Source organism: Hypoxylon trugodes, assembly GCF_022578975.1.
Source record: "Hypoxylon trugodes strain CBS 135444 unplaced genomic scaffold F4822scaffold_3, whole genome shotgun sequence".
NCBI lineage: Eukaryota > Fungi > Ascomycota > Sordariomycetes > Xylariales > Hypoxylaceae > Hypoxylon > Hypoxylon trugodes.
This window is the reverse complement of record NW_026250018.1, coordinates 1,142,143-1,159,161: the sequence shown is the minus strand read 5'-3', so window position 1 is coordinate 1,159,161 and position 17,019 is coordinate 1,142,143. Positions and strand designations below refer to the sequence as shown.

The window sequence follows — 17,019 nt, the reverse complement described above, 5'->3', positions numbered from 1 at the left end:
ACTTGTTGAGACTTGACGATATCTAATCGCCTACTGGTTGAACCGAGTCGTGTTGTATATTCTTCGGCATATACAGTAGGGTGTCAAAAATTTGAATCCGTTTCGCGTACCTGTACAAAATATCAAAGCGCTTTAACCCGATATGGTTAGGTTATGATGCTCAAAGCGGACTGACACCCTACTGTACCACTCCCTAACCTGGAAATATGATATGCCTCGTCACATGTATCATACGGCCATACAATTGCACAAGCGAACCGCCAGGAGAATTTTATGTGCTCAACGATCCAAACCGTCGGGACTGTATGACGAAAAGATGAAAGTTCCCATTTCTCCTCATGCGCCTAGCTTTCCGTACGTAAGAGTCTTACTCTACCAGGCGCTAGAACTACGTAGTACAGAAGCAAACATTCAATATGGGTGGTTGATATATAACTACTCGAAGAAAACAACAGAGTCATACCCCGTAGAATGTAGCTAGACCGTAGGCTTGACCTACTAAGTAGTCAGCCACCGGCGGCATAGCCATTCAACAGGGACGTCCTGCCGATTGTTCGGGTCGAAAACTAAAGCATTCTCAACCGTCAAAACCTTGAATTTTTATCAAACGACCTGCATTAATCAGATCTCTTATTGATCCTACGCGCTAAGAAGTTATTGGTTAACATATTCATTGGTTACTTTCACTAGCCAGGACAGCGTCCACTTCGCATCTTCGCACCAACATGCATAAGGCCTAATTGGGATAATAAGTGTTGTCTCAATCCTAATCGTAGATCTGCGATATATCAGTTTAAACAAGCATCCCACGTAGCATTTTATTTGCTCGGCGCGTATCTGCGCTCGGTGGATGGTTGTTTGGGGATTAGTTAAACACTTCAAGTAGGTACGTCGATTCGGGAGTACCCTAGTCAATAATTTCGTTCCGAACTTGGGTAAATCGGCAGGCCGAATAGGCAAGGGAGTAGAATCGGTCCACAAGGTAATGCTTGAACCCGATTCTTAGCAGTCTTCATTGGCCACGACACGCCTACTGCCTCCAACGTATTACCACATTCCCTTGCTTCTATCATGGGCCGCATAGAAGATCTCATGAATTGCTATTAAACATATGCAGGGCGATCCTATAGGCCAACTACAGCTACGTCTTAACCACGGCGAATAAGTTTCGTATATGGTTATTAGATATTCTACCAAGACTATCCCTCAAAGATGAGCGTGGTGTAGTTCCATACATGGTATCATGCCCTTTTAATATCGACTATTTAAACTTCCTAAGTTCTTCACATATAATAAAACACTAACATTCTTTCCCTGAACTCCTTGCTAAGTAAGTTGAATGAGAAGATCCTATCATCGACGTCTTTGCGAGTGTACTTCTACCATACTGCACTCTTTGGCCTCCCACTTCTTATTTCAGTTTCATCAAGGCAATTTACTCCAATTATGGGTTGTTGCTTCTTTGGTGGGGTAGGCATGCTTTGGTGGTTATCACTGACGCCGTAATCTGGAGGAAGCACCATGGCTTTAGGCGTTGGTGGAAGTCGTTCTGGGACGAACTTTCGCGTTGAATCTTTGGGCTCTGCCACTTCTGGGGATGTACGCGCGCTTGGGTCCGAGTTAGCGGCTTCCAGAGAGGATATTGTCTTCCTGGTTAACGGTGGGTGAGTATCACCCTTGCGGGGTTTTGCCACCCTGATCGGTAAGGTCACTTCTCGCTCAACAACCACCGCCGGGTCCTTGTGGTTTAATTGTTTATTAGACGGCTGTGTGGGATCCCGCCGATGTCGATCCGATGAGGGTGATGCTAATTTCGAGATACCCTCACTTGGACGCCTAGTATGATGCACTGGTTCTGCAGATGCCCCTCGTCCCTCAGCTAAACTTTGAGTGGGTACTTTATTGTTGGTTATGCGGCTATGCGAAGTTTTCTTCGACAAGTTGTTCGGCGTTGATTTGCTTCCGCTTCGATGTCTCCCACGGCTAACCGGTCGGGTAGGTGTTGCTCCGTTCGACCTATGAGAATAGTTTGGTGAGTTTACCGACACTTCATTCCTCGACTGAGATCTTCCCCCACTTTTCGAAAACCCACTTGTCTTGTTACTTCGCGATCTCGAACGCCCGGCGCGTTCGTCCGGTTTAACCGACCTTTTCCTTTCGGCGGAGTCTTTGAGCTTGGCCATTAGAATAGCGAAGTCTTCCTCATCAACATGACACACTAGACTGTCACGTTGTGATCTGGTAGCCAAATCTCCTTCAAATACCATGAGGTCTGCACCGAGCTTCTCCAAATCCGGAGACAAGTTCCCATCTTGAAGACCTAGAGCCGTATCGCCAGGTAATACCGCAGTATTCTCGTGCCTATGTTTGCTAGCGCCTACCGACATCGACTTAGGTAGTTGCTCCCCGAGGTTAAGTTGCTGTGTGCTGTGCGACCTATTACGGCTTGCGTTGCGAGACTTTGTCGAAGGGGGTCTGTTTATAGGGGCGTCCCCAGCCGTAGCAGAATCATTGAATTTGCTAATCAGTCCAGGATATCCAGCGCCAGATTCCGGTTCGACGCTTCTGGGGACAGCACGTCCTGTCGGCACGCCGTAATCGCCAACTGGTTGGTGGTTTCTGCCAGTGGGGGATACATGTTCCTCATATGCATCATGAACGTCCCGATCAGGGAGTTGACTTGGCGCAAAAGGATTTATGGGGGATTGGCCCCATGAATATTGGGGCGAGGCTGGAAGCTCACCCTGCACCGCCTGTGCAATACCCCGATAACTAGATTCCACAGGCGGCCCTGAAGCCCCGTTGTCAGACTTCTCTGGAAGCTTCGGCGATTTCTTTGGTGCATCCGGCGGTTCCCCCCCACTATCATCGTCGCTCGGTGGCGCCTGAGGCTCACTTCCCGGCGCATCAATAGATGTCTCTCCTGCACCAGGTCGATATACCAGTTTAGCGTAAGGGGGTGTGTTGGTATCGACCACGAGGAGTTCCTTGGCGCCACGCGAGAGCACGCCGTAAACACTGACCTCTCCCCCCTGGATACCAATTACGGCACTTGTACCTGCGTATACAGCATTATCTTCAACGCCGGTTCGGTTCGCAAAAACCACGATAATCTCTTCGTCGTCCTCTGCGCGAATGAGCGGCTCCAATCTTGTCAGCCAATATGTTAACGTATCAAGATCCGGCTCCGAGCTTTTACTCGAATAGAGTGCAAGGTCTTCAGTTGTCAACCAGGCCATACTCAATATTACTAATTTCGCGCCGCTGTCTAGAGCATGAAAAGCAAACTCGAATGCATGCCAGGGAGCTTCGAACTTATAGGGGCTAGGTTGAATGTTAGTCGAGCATGTAGCCTGTTTAGTTGTCTAACTCACTTAATATCCATGCCTAGAACATTTTATTAGCGAGACGAAATTCGCAGGATGTCTTGAAGCAAGCTTACATATGCCCATCGCAACCTTACTATCTATGCCAGGGAATCGACCCTGATAGAAACCGGAACCCTCAAGAGCCCAAGTTTCGTCGGTATAGTAGAGGTGCGTCTTTCGATAATGTCCAATTGTATCTCCATCTTCATTCACAATTATAGATGCATTGTAATATTCCGGCGAGGTAGGCCATGTCGCGCGCACGTCCGCAGTCTCAGGATACCCCGCAATCACGATACAGTTGTGCTTGAGAGCAGTGGTTCTGGCCCATAGAGACGTAACACCGGCAGCTGTCGGCTCGAGGAAGGGAGATATGTCGCGTAAAGATCGAAAGTTATAACCTATAGAGATGTTAGCTTTGATTATCGGCTCTATGTGTTGCGCTCGCAAGGGCAGCGCCCACGGCACCACCGGAAAAACTAGACGGCGAAAGTGCACCTTCAAGGAACGCCGATTTGTTCCTTTACAATATTTGTAACACTCCGGAGCGGCTTACCTGTGACTGCCAGCTCGGGAAGGACAAGAATGTCCAAATCTTCGGGGTTCGCCTTGTTTATGATAGCATCGGCTCGATTCAAGTTGTTGTCGACGTCGCCGACCTAAGCCGTATTAGTATTCTGGCTTCCCATTTCTGACTTAACCAGAAATACCTGAGGCGCGAATTGTAAACAACCGATCTTCATTTTGCGAAAAAAAAAAAAAAGGGACCCCTTTCGCTAAGGATGGGTGTTGGGAGAAGAATTGAAGGCCCGGAGTGATCGATGGTTAGGCGGTTGTGAGGTGTCGATACGCACACTACCAGAACTAACTGCCGCTGCTCTCCAGAGGCGACAACACCGCCTACCTCCGCGACAACTTGACGACTATCGAGTCGCTGCTCTGAATATGAGAATTCGCAAGTTGTCGAAAATGGCCAAAGCGACACTGCGGTTGCGGCTGCGGGTAGTTTGCGAAAAGTGAGGAGTGGGATAGATCGTAAGGTCGAAGACCACTAGAAGTACATGGGTCTACCCGGACTACCTAGATGCTTTGGTGGGGCTGATTACCGTCCATGGCAGCGTGGATCGATCGAAACGGGGGTCAATTACTTGTCACGACCACTTACGGGGTACTATTTAGCGCTCATCCAGCAAATCATTAGGGTTAGGACCAGGGGTCCGCATGTCCATCGCGAATCCGACCTTTCAGGATTAGGTACATACCTAGGTACCTAAGTCCTTTCAACTAAACTCAGCCCTTATTGCACGCCCTAAGATAGTTGTTAGTAGGAAGATATTTAGGTGCCATCCACCATCCTCCAAGGCTGCATCTGCATATAATGGCGTGAGTTCCGTTCTCGACTGTGTGTCTATTTGTATAGTTGCAATATGTTACATTAATTACCGTCGCAGGCATATTTCTCCCGGATCAGCGATACTGATTCTTTCACGGCATGAACAGTATAGACTACCTACCTACCTAGGTAGGTAACCTTGAGGTCATCAGTCTGATTTGATTCTCGACTTTGACGTCGAGTATATATTTATTCTAGCATTTACGCGCTTAAAGAAGCATTCTAATCCTACCTAAGGATGCTAGGTGCTTAGATAGGTACCTAGGTACCTCCTAGGTGATTAGCAGCGGCCCCTCCCGCTAACGACGTCAAGTTGCGTTGCACTACTGTAGCTAACACTCCAGTGGAGATTTTCTACAACGCAATGCTATTCCGACCAGCATGTACTCAGAGATATTGTGCTATTCATTACTGCTAGAACCCCCCACAATAATGTCTAACTTAGATACTCTCTCGTTGTCTCTTCTTATTGCTGTGATCCTCTACTAACAGTGACCTCGGGAATTTACTAGATATGTGAACTATCCAGGTATCCTTGTTGTTCCTGCTCCGGAGGATACTAACGGGGTCGCATTAGGGACTGTCCCAGCACACTCGCCCCCCAAGACATAAAAAGAACTTCGTGTCCCCATCCTAATGTACAAATGGAACATGGTCATTATGCAATTTCCAAGTCCTACGCCACAGGGACCCTTTATTCCAAGGTGTGTCTATGCCCATTATCCTACATTACTCATATCATCGTCTGCATACAAGTTCATCGGGACTTGCGCGCATGGGCCATTTTTATAAAATCTATTTGATTCCTTTCCCCTTACCATTAAGTGATTCAAATCTTGAGAGACGGGGAATACTATTCGGCTCTATTGGGTTGATATACGCAAGTTACATTGACGACGCCCCTCTCTTAGGATTTCGAGATAGTATGCCCAAACTCAAAAGGGATTTGATAGTATTCATACCGAAGTATCCAAAACCCTCTACTAAGAAGATAAAACGAAGACGAAAACCACCATTCTACATTCAGGCTCTCTGCCTATCCCGTCATTAGGCGTGTTCAGCCGCAGTTGCAAGGTGAAACCGGGCTCGGGCCTGCGTCACCCAAGTACGTGCTCGACTTGATGTTGGAGAAGCCAAAGAATGCTTGGCCATTTCGAGTGGAACTTCAAAGAAATATGTTAGTTCATTTGTTTTTCTCTAACGAATAACTGAATATGCGGCTGGACTCACTTGACAATTGTCATGATGCCAGCATCGCCCGTAGCCATGTATCCCCACGAAGCAGAATAACCACTGCCCTCGCAGGGCTGATTGTACCATTCCCAACTATTGATATCGACACCGTCAGGCGGCATAAGACTGAGCATGCAGCTGGAACCACCAATACTCCCATCCTGGATCCTGAACCCTACAGTGACCGTGCGTCTTTCATCGTCGATAACTGGACACCCCATGTTAGCCTTGTTACCATTTACATGTGATGAAGAGCAGATCACTCACCTCTGAAGAGATCTTCGACTGTCCATTCCGTCGTGTTGCCGCCATCCTGTCGCGCAGATACGCTGCTCGGCGGGGTTACACCTTGCGGGTAGACCGGTTTTGTCTGCTTGCTGATTTCAGACCCGCTATCGAGAGCGTCATCCGAGAAGCCGAAGTAGGCTTCGGACTTCTGGTCCACGTTCACCAGAACCATGACGATAAACCCCATGCTGCTATGCCCACCATTAATGCTGAACGAATCATTGCTACTACAGACAGTCTGGAATGATTTCGTAGCACAGTCTGTCCCGGAGTCGGCTGTCACGTCGAATTCGCAATCAAAGGCATTGATTGCATCGGATCCTTGGCTAGAGTCGGCCACGTGAAACTGCCAATTACAGATCGTACTGTCCTGTGTTTTGACGCGAAATGTGTCGGAGATCGTCCATTCTCCAATGGGTTGAACAGAAGTTGCCAAGCAGATGTTAATGGACCAGGCGAGAAAGGTTGAAGACCACCAATTTAACTTCATTTTGGATTAAGTGAAGTATAGGTATGCTTCTGTTTTGAATCTACTACTGATGAGTTGAATACAGGGCTCGCCGAATCATCACTTATATACCCACGTGGCTATTTGGATGTTGATTTTCGCCGCGTGTACTATCCCTTTAGGTAACGGCACATTGCCGCGTATCGTCCACAGATCGAGGGTGGATTCTCGAAGCAAACAACGGGTTAATTCCAAAGGCAAACATGGATGCGAAACGTCAACTCTTTGGTGAGACACTAGACAACTAGTATAATCATATATGAGTTCCCTTGCTAATAAATGTTCGCCACAGTGCCCTAGAAGTTGCCAAACCCTTGTCCCGGAAGCATCGTTTTGAAAGGCATGGCAGGAGTGTTTGCTTACTTCAATCTCGCATCGTCAAGTTATCTTTGAGGCTTACTGCAGCGAATGTTTGGCCAAGAGATCTTGTGGAACCTGAATATGATAAATTCCTGCCGGCTTCCCGCAATAGCCGTCGATGTGATATCTGGTCCCTGTAAGGCAATTGGCAGCTCTTTAAGTGTCATATTACATGTCTTGGTGTAAAACAACAGTCCACGAAATTAGATAAGAAAGCATATATATCATTGCATCAAATAGATTAACGCTCAAAAAGGCTCGGACATACCTAGGTATGTAAGGAATAAATACCACATACCTAGGCACTCAAGCGGCCCCAGCTTATTTTGTTCTACGATGAAAGGTAATTAGATGTAGCACAGCATCAGCAACGTGATCTTGAGTAGCCCGACCTGTCGCCGAGGTATAGTGTACAGGGATATTAACAAGTACCCGCACAGCAAAGGGAGGCAGACATATGTTAGAAGTCTACCACCTTAGTGAAAGAGACGGGAGCATCTTGTATAGCTATCTGCTTCACAACAACATGGCCCCACTCATTCCACGCCCCCGAAAACGCGGTTTTACGCCATGCTTAGTACCACGGTGTAATAACACCGGGTTACAAAGAGGAATAAATCATCCAAATCCACCATATTTTCGGCCATCTAGGGGAGATTAAGTTTGTGGACTTCAAATGAGCTGGTCACCTATATACTAGAGATAAGTGAACACTGTAACTCTTCAAGAGTCACTGCCTTGTTAGCCTCAGAGGGATCTAGATTTCGATCATTGTTAAGTACCTAGGTATCAAGTTCTAAGCGCCTTTTTAAGACAAACGGCATAAGTATCTCTCCGAGGTACCCGGAGAGATACACAATATGCACGCGGGTTGGTAGTACTAATATCCCCCGCTTACCTTAGGTACCTAGGTACCTAGCACATATTGCTTTTTTTCTGCAGGCTCACCAGAGAAGAGTATCCAGTTTCCCGAAGCCACTGGGGATCCTTCTTGTTTCACTGGCGGAGAATCCTAGGCATAGAAATTAAGAGGCGTCGTATCTCGATTTATTTTAGCCAACAGGATGGCCCGTCCGCGCCCACGCCAATAGCGGGGATGATCAGTCATCCAGTCGAACGGATACCAAAATATGAAGTACCAAGTAATAAATCATTTACTGCATTTAAATCTCTCGGCGCCTTGCTAAAACCTATCTCCTGAAATTTCCACGCAGTCGGGTCACCGCCTAGGCGGATTCCCGTGTCCTGCTCTTCATGTACCCTTTGAAGGGACTCGTGCCTTTAACTAAACTCCTCGCTAAGTACGTGGTGAAGCATGCAAACCGTCATTTCATCGCCAATATCATATACACGTAAAATTCACCGCTACCAAACAGCGCTTTTTGGCCTGACAAGAACCTTATCAATTGCCTCCTGTCCGATGCACTTAGCAAGCCTCAAAGGGGCGATGAAAGGTGCAGAGAGAGGTGTTATTGGGATCAAGCGATCATCGTTTTTTGTAAAAACCATAGCCTCCGGAGTTTTGGGCTCAAATAGAAATTGGGGCGTGGCGGGCGAACCTTTTGTGCTAACAAGTGTCTCAACGGAAGACGCGCAAGTATTTGAGCTCTGCTCTATTACATTATTAGGGACCTGGCCTGGGCTTTCGTTCGGGTTTTCATTTGGGCTTTGTATTCCTAGTGAGTTCCGTGATTCGGAGGTAACTTGTGCTGAGGTAGAGTTCTGCGCTGGGGTATCACTCTGGATGCTCCTGTTACCATGAATAGCGCAACTTGGCGATCGTCGCACGATGATCTCTTCAACAATCTCGTCGTCATCCCCACTAGCGTGCGAGTCCCGTTGGGTAACCGCCCATTCGGGAGAAATGCGCTTCATTCCAACCTCATATTCGGCAGGAGTTCTAAAGCCAATGGATGGTGCGCTTGGGCGTCTTGCAGGAATAGGACTGGACTTTCCAACATCATATGCACTATCTGAAGTCTCCCTCAGATCTTTTAACGCAGGCTGTCGGCCACGGCTGACAGCGCGGGTTTGGGGGCGGGCTCCAGCCGCATCTGGAACTGGTGTTCCATAGGCCTTATAGGCTTGCGATACACTATTACTCCGCGAATGTGCAGCTCGAGACATGGGACGATAAGCCGGTTCAACGTTGCTCATGTGACTCTCCGGTCTGAACATGGCCGACGGACCTCTGGCTGGCGGACTAGCGGCAATTCGGATTGAAGACCTTGACAAGTTAGAATGTCGTTCATTTATGGGATCGCTAGCGGCGTTCGGGTTTTCGGGGCGAGTTCGACTCGCATTGCGTGATTTCGGTGAAGAGGGTCTATCTGGGCCCTTGTTCTGCAAATCCTGACTTCGTTGGGCCGCTGCCGAACCAGGGCGAGGGGAAAATGTCTCACTCCTCTGTCCAGCCGCAGAGCTGGGACGTGGACTCATAGTTTCCAAGCGTTGGGAGATTGCTGCTAGGTCGGGCCTCTGTCCAAGTACGGAGTCTGAGCGATCCATGTTTCTTGACCGGCTCGCGTTCCGTGATTTAGGTGATGATGGTCTTGCAGGTGTATTTCCGTCTCTAGTTTCCGACTTGGATTCTTCCTTCGCCAGGCTACCTTCAGCCTTAGGCTTGCTCTCAATTACCGGTCTAGGGGATCGTGACATAGGCCGATCAGTCGACCGAGGAATAGTTGGCTGAGTTTTAGGCGTACTAACATTCCTGGCGTAGACTTGGGGAGGTATAGCTGTTCGCATTTCAAGCGTTGGCGAGTCGGCTAATGCGGGTGTCCAAGCGTGCGGCTCCATAGGAGTCCGCAAAAGTGTGTCGTAAGGAATCCAGAAGAACTTATTGGGAGACAGCGGACTCTCATCATCAAAGGCAGTAGAAGGGGTCAAAATGGTGTTCTGTTGCTGTATCGAAACATGTCCACCATATATTCGCGCATGGCCTTTTTGCGCTGCTGCAGGATGAGGTGTTGGAATATGGGGCCGTCTGGGGGTATCCTTCGGAATAATCAATTTTGGTCGGACCGCCAGTGGCGTTGGACTAGGCCCCGTTGGAGTCGGAACCGTATCACTCGCCGGCGCTGGCTGCGAAGAGGGTATTTCTATGGGGGTCGAGGCTAATTTGACCTTCCTGGTTGTCGAATTACGAGAACTCGAACTCTTAGAGCCGGTCGACCCTTGAGAGCCTCTAGTACGGCTTGAGCCCTTCGATTTCCTCGAATCCCTCGATCCTTTCGAGTTTGCGGAATGTCTTGAGGTAACCGAACCTTGGACGGATTTTGTGCTAGCCTCACTTCCAGCCCTGGATCTTCGGCCTAATGGTACATAGTCGTAGTCTTTTGTCGCACCGCTAGATGATATCGACTTATGATTAGCGAGCGCAGTCTCGCTTAGTGGAGATATTGGCTGATCGGACAGCCGGGGTGCTGCGGACGGCCCAGTATTCCTGGAGTGCGTCGCCGATATATCCTTATAATCATATTCCCTCGAGGGCTGAGACTTTGCCGACTGTTTCAACTGTTCCATCTCTTTTGGCTTGATTGCTGCTGTAGCAGGATCTGCTTTAGAGTCGTCGCCGGTTGAGACGAGCCCCGACGCATCATTATCAGGTCGATATACCAATTTAGCATACGGATCAGCATCGGTATCAACGACTAGTAATTCGCGCGTCCCTCTTCCTAATAAGCCGTATACCGAGACCTCCCCATTCTTTATCCCAATTACAGCACTTGTCCCAGCATAAACCACATCACCCTCGATGCCGGTGCGATTACAGAAAACAACTATGATTTCTTCATCATTATCCGATCGGATGAGAGGCTCTAACCGGGATATCCAGTACGACAAGGTGTCCAGGTCCGGCTCATTCGGCATGCGAGAATACATCCGAGCATCCTCTCGAGTATTCCAAGCCATGGTAAGTATAACTAGGTTTGACGACATCTCCAAGACATGGAATGCGAATTCGAAAGCATGCCATGGTGCCTCGAATCTATAAGGACTAAAAATGTTAGTATTCCCGTTCGCATATTTCGAACTGGTAACTGACTTCACATCCATACCTATGCGAAGCGTTAGCCAGAAGCACAATGCTGCTCGAACAAATTACTTACAGATCCCCATGGACGTATGCCCGAGACCTGGGATGTAGCCTTCCCAGAAGCCATCCTGGCCTTCTAACGCCCATGTCTCATCCGTATAGTATAAAAAGCTCTTCCTATAGTTTCCAATCGTCTCGCCTTCGCCGTTGATGATAATAGCTGAACTGTAGTGCTCTGGCGAGGTGGGCCATTTGGCCTTGATATCGGCTTGTTCGGGGTAACCAACAATTGTAATACAGTTGTACTTCAGTGCAACAGTCCTTGCCCATAGTGCACTTATCCCAGAGCCATTCTGAGGCTCAAGGAAGGGACTTATTTCTTGGAGTGACTTAAAGTTATACCCTTCATGAAGTCAGCATCCTTGTTAAAGTATGCTTAGTCTTCTAGAGAGACCATCTGAATAAGAACTCACCAGTAAAAGCCAGTTCCGGTAGGACGAGTAAATCAAGGTCCTCGGGATTCGCTTTACTCAGAACCGCGTCGGCGCGGTTGAGGTTGTTGTCGACGTCGCCCAGTTGCGGGGCGAACTGTAGGCAGGCTATCCTCATGATGGGCTCATCGGTAGTATTTCAAGGAACAAAAAAGGGAAAAAGAGGAAAGCATAAACCTAACGAGATTTCTAAGCACCTATGCGCCGGTCCAATACTCAAAGAAATAATGACAAAATCGGGCACGACTGCTACACGTTCTACGCTTGCCTTATGGCATCCCAATGCCACGCTCGCAACATGCGCAACTCGAAATCCCTAGAACCAAGAGAACTTTAAATTGTTAGAGATGATAGTCTAATAAAGAACAAAGTCGATGCAAGGAACCTAAGAAAATGTGGGGATCTGCTGGGAAGGATTAAATACGACATCTATTAGTTAAAAGGGCTATGACGGAGTTTTAATCGTATCATACATACGTGCGACTAAGTCGCAAGGCAGAGGCGTGGGAAAAACTGCGCCAAAAGCAAGGAAAATGGGGGCCGGTAAGTCTATCATCGGAACAGGGGTTTGGTGGTTGCAGCCAACGATGCCGCGACCCTAAGCGCTTCTAATGACAGGGCACTATCGCATGTTTCCAAGACCCATGCAATCAAATTATTCGACAACGCAAACTAATGTAGCGCACACAGTCCCGAAGATGAGACTTGCGTGACAAGCGCTTCCTACAAGAGAGGATAATATGAGCCAACTTTGATGGTGGCTGTACACGATTGGACAATTCTCAGATAAAGCCCGCCGACGATCCTGAACATAAGGGAACCAACACGGCTCGGTTCATTATGTTAAGTATCTATTATGTACCTAGAAGTTGGTAGGCATCGTCTTATGTACATACCTATGTCGATTAGATCTGCGACGGCTCACATCATAAGCCGCATACCAAATCAATCATCATCGCAGCCCTATTCAGTCTTGCAGGGCCATGGTGGTTAGGTGCTTTCACCGACTTTGTCTGTAATGGGATTGTCAATTTCTGCCTCATAACCGCAATGTCACAATGCACCCACAGCGAAAATTACGAGAGATTCTCCAATGCTTCCTCTATGAATACCTAGGTACTTATGGGGAAGGTGGATTTACGCTTTCGGCATCATGTGTTGGCTTAGCTGTGTAACCGGGCCGTTCCTCGAAGGAGTATTTGTCGACATGCCGAGAGTTAGGATCAGCTCCAGGATGGTAGGGATCCACCGCAGACGCAGAATTGTTGCGTAAGCAGTAAAAACGCCGAATAGGCGAAACAAAATCATTGGTTAGGGCACGTCTGTGCCCGAAGTATCGCGAAGGGTCCAATTTCACATTACTATCCGTTGCCCCTATAACGAGCTGCCGCGTGATCGCACGTGTCCCGACGGCTCGGAACAGCGCTAGCAGCATATCACCATTGGTCCGATGGGAACTAAAGCAATGCCTACCTACCTGATATATTATCTCTTGCATGATTGTTCGAATATCCCCCTTTCCCTTCCCTCCCTTATATGCTGTGTTGAGCGGGGGAAGGTCGAGCAAGTTTTGGAATCCAAAAGGGTTGAGTCAGCGCAAAAGTTAAGCGGAGATGTACACTCTCGTGTAAGTTTCAGTATGTTCACGTACCCAAGGTAACTAACTACCTACATATATGTAGGTCCCTATGGCGATCGTTGGGCCGAACGACTTCAATACTAAAAGTTTTACTAGTATTCTTATGTTGTTGTGGTTGACTTTTGATAAATTTTTCTTTGGTTCTCTACGGCGCAGTTGGCCGAAATTATTCCTCAACAAATATGCGTTAATCCTTAATTAATAATGACCAACTTTCATCAGTAACGAAGTTGTCGTGTGGCCTGTTGACTCTTAAGGGATGCTACCTAGGTACCTTGTTTGTACTTCGAGCAGCTGAGGATTCAATGTGACCATTTTTGAACCCGAGCGGCGAGCTAGCAACCAACAGCATTTCAGCATCCAATCATCGAGGTTTATCTTTGGCCTTGCCACTAGGATAATATCTCCTCCCTACCCGGATCGAATACGACACCCTCTTATCACAGCGTCGTTCGAAATGTCCCAAGCAGCCCCCATAACTGCCCTTAACCCCTCCGCTGTTCCTATTTGGCAATGAAGCAAATTTATGTCTTCTAGCGGCTAAAAGAAGCGTATCCATAGAGATGCTGTATCGCATATTTTGAACGCAATCATGTTTCGTTTCTCAAGCTTCCGAATCACATAAGCCCGTCTAACGTAACTTTCCGGGATCTGAAAACGCTAGCTCTCCCCACGTATGACCTCTAATCCCTTCGATCTGCTCGATGGGCTATACTCATCGTTGAGAGGCAAGGTTATGGGTGACATCTCGGCACGATAGTCCTCATTCCCGAAAGACGAAATGAAGTTCTGGAGAATGAGGTCAAATTCACCAGGACGGCTTTAAAGAGCGTATCTATCTAAATACCTAGGTACTTATGAGACGAAATTAGAAACCCTGGGTTCGGTAGCAGGGCCCCGTCATATACGTGTAAGGGGAGAATCATTGATTTTACACAGGCCGTAAGCCTGGTCTATGGGCGATGCTTCATTGTTCTCGTGCACGAGATCTCAACGCAAAGTGATTGCTAATAGGGATGTGGAGACTAGGGGTTGTCGGCTATGCCATTCGTATGTTGAAAATTCCATTAATCGTTTGCCTATTTACACGTCCGACGGTGGAACTCTTTCTGGGATTTCTTAATGGATTGCCCTTGCGGGAAAATCTTGTAATCTCGTGATCACTGTCGGGTGCTGTTAAGTCGCATTGCAGAAACTGACCGCGACGAACGAGCCAATACCTCACTCGGTTCCGTTTTAATGTAAATTGATACTTTTATGACCAAGATTATTTATTCCTGCCCTTGCCTGGACCACGATCATTGCCATCTCCGTGAGTTGAGTGCTTCAGGGATTAGTCACAAATTAAACTACGTAGCAAGAGCCCTCATAGCCACATCATTGGACGACACATACCTTCAGTCCATCACCCAACCGTCCTCAAATCATTTGGCGCCTAATAGGTATCTCCTAGAACCAGCGTCTGGAGGAAGTCATAACTTGGTCCAAGGGATGATCCCATCTAGATACCCATTGACGACGAGCATCTTAACTAGAACAGTTTTAGTTTCCGGTATCGCAATGATATATTATCAGTCTCGTACAGGCTACGGAATAGATCGGCGTAGGTCACACATAGCCTGAGGGGACTCCAAGGTTACCACAATGTTGAGGCCCCAAGATGTACAAGACACGGACCGCTAGTAGGAGAGCTTCCGTAGTGGTAACGCCTAGCATTCTTAACTGAATCGAATAGGACGTGGATCAAAATTCCTCGGAGAGTCCTTAAAGAGGCACCAGTGAGATCCATTCAGCTGCAAGCCACCCATTGTCAATCCCTCTAGAAGTAACTGATAGAACATGGGAATACGGGAGTGTTTCATTGACAAGCCCTAACACTAGAGATGCGGATCTAAATAGCGCCAGAAACAACTAAAATCTCATCGAGATTTACTTATCGCTACTTAACTATCATTGATGAATTTCGCCTCATGAAAGGATCTTAGGAGCCTAAAATAGTCGTTTAAACGCGTCAAAACTGAATGCTGTATGTTTACTTAGGTACTTATCTAAAAGCGTACACTTTGAAAAGAATACAAGTAACTATCGTGGCTATCTGCTAGAATCATCACCACGCTTCCCGCTACTCTGTAAATTGGGGCTAACCCCAGCATAGCATAGAAGCTCGCAATTATAGTATAGATTGTCTTGGCAAGATTTGAGGCGAATGATTTGTGATGTGGTTATGTGTCTGTATACGTTAAGTAAGAGTGATGCTGGCCGTTAAATGGAAGATGAACAGGTCGAAGAAAGTTATGCTCCCCTACGGAGTTACGATCCTCCCGATGAGGGATCAAAGTTTTACTCAATCCAGATACGTTATTATTGAAAATTGCCTACGTATTGTAGCTAGGTACCAAAAAAGGCGTCCCTAGTGAGAGAATATAGTGTTAATTATGCTTCTGTAGAGGCCAACAGAAACACATCTAGCTCGCAACTTCCCTAGGCCAGATAGGCTCCCGTAATTAGTATGTAAGGGCTTAGATAAGAATGATTTATGGTGAGCCGGATATGTTTTTCACACTGACGATCTCGAGAGGCATTCTTGAATACGATCCCACTTATATTTAAGCCATAAGCGCAAGTACTCGCCTTGCCAATAGGGGAAAGACATATGTACATTTGACGATTATTGTGGGAGCTGAACCTCTACGTACGCCGCTGCGCTTATTCTAGTGAGTTCTTCAAAGAAGTAAGTAGTTATGTCAGAATAGGATTAGTAGGTGTTATTATACGCGCTTATTGCCTTGCTAATTTCGTGGTTAAGCGCTGAAGTAGGGACCACAACCACCAACATTAATTGAGACCCATAAAGGCAGATCCTGGAATGTGCCCATATGGATGAGAATTGATGAAATCAAGAAGAGATCTATATATCACCATTTTAACAGATGCTTGCTAAAATATATTTGAAATGTTGCGGAAGGTTCGGGATTGCCTGAATTAAATTCTAGAGGTTTATTTCCGTACCAAGATCTGAAAACGACTGTGTCAAATGGTCCGTGCACAAGTGGAATAAGCCTAGAAGTTCCACTAGGTATCTACACGGCTAATCGGCGTTGACCTGTGTTTTCCATGCAGCCACTGTCACACTCACGCAGCTGGATTTTATTCGTGAGAAAAGCATCCCCTTTGTTCACTACGTCGGGGTTAACACCTAGATATGAACCTTTATTCTATGCCATCTTTAAATACATTTCTTGCTCTTATGAGTGTATTATATATCTATGCTACGTTGCAAATGCAAGTCCTGTGAACCTTAAAACAAAACTTTACCAAATATTATTATCTCAAGTAGCCTCATCGCCATGCTGGCGCTAGAGTGCGTCTTGACTGCATTTGAAAGAAACGCCACAGTCAAATAGTTTATAACTTTGCAGATGGCTGCCCCACTCAATATTTAGCAAATTCGGGTGCTGGTTGGTCAGTTCATTGGAGCTGAATCCCGGCCGGGTTGCTTCTTTGGCCGGCGTTTGTAGATCCATTCGATCTTCTTGGCTTGGTTACATTGGATCCACCACTTTCAAACCCCCTGTCTTTTTTTTCGGGGCAGCCCAACCTCCCTCCGTCAATGTAAGCCAATTAATACATTGATTTTCGATATGGGCTAGATCTCGCGCTTCCACAACTTTCCCCTCTACCGTTATTGGTCAAATGTTTT

At 47.1% G+C, this 17,019-nt stretch overlaps 3 protein-coding genes across 3 annotated transcripts; all 3 read right to left on the bottom strand.

Annotated features, from left to right (window-relative positions):
- Window positions 1-1,076: 1,076 nt before the first annotated feature.
- On the bottom strand, window positions 1,077-4,714 carry F4822DRAFT_394538 (carbon-nitrogen hydrolase). The gene is made up of 5 exons (XM_051457366.1): window positions 4,079-4,714; window positions 3,925-4,027; window positions 3,443-3,769; window positions 3,375-3,387; window positions 1,077-3,324 (listed from the first exon to the last, which is right to left on the bottom strand). The coding sequence occupies exons 1-5, from the start codon at window positions 4,109-4,111 to the stop codon at window positions 1,380-1,382; spliced, it is 2,421 nt and encodes an 806-aa protein (XP_051316599.1). The 5' UTR covers window positions 4,112-4,714; the 3' UTR covers window positions 1,077-1,379.
- A 977-nt stretch (window positions 4,715-5,691) lies between these two features.
- Window positions 5,692-7,453, bottom strand: F4822DRAFT_164080 (uncharacterized protein). Its single transcript, XM_051453186.1, has 4 exons — window positions 7,154-7,453; window positions 6,262-7,034; window positions 5,992-6,202; window positions 5,692-5,924 (listed from the first exon to the last, which is right to left on the bottom strand). Exons 2-4 carry the CDS (start codon window positions 6,770-6,772, stop codon window positions 5,819-5,821), a joined length of 828 nt encoding a protein of 275 aa, XP_051316598.1. The 5' UTR covers window positions 6,773-7,034; window positions 7,154-7,453; the 3' UTR covers window positions 5,692-5,818.
- A 1,062-nt stretch (window positions 7,454-8,515) lies between these two features.
- On the bottom strand, window positions 8,516-12,372 carry F4822DRAFT_442072 (carbon-nitrogen hydrolase; the record flags this gene model as incomplete). The annotated part of the gene is made up of 15 exons (XM_051462950.1): window positions 11,663-12,372; window positions 11,263-11,592; window positions 11,199-11,211; window positions 10,498-11,150; window positions 10,417-10,464; window positions 10,297-10,380; window positions 10,009-10,266; window positions 9,807-9,888; window positions 9,760-9,776; window positions 9,553-9,720; window positions 9,378-9,519; window positions 9,276-9,341; window positions 9,150-9,245; window positions 8,908-9,119; window positions 8,516-8,877 (listed from the first exon to the last, which is right to left on the bottom strand). The coding sequence occupies exons 1-15, from the start codon at window positions 11,796-11,798 to the stop codon at window positions 8,516-8,518; spliced, it is 2,667 nt and encodes an 888-aa protein (XP_051316597.1). The 5' UTR covers window positions 11,799-12,372.
- Between the last annotated feature and the right edge of the window lie 4,647 nt (window positions 12,373-17,019).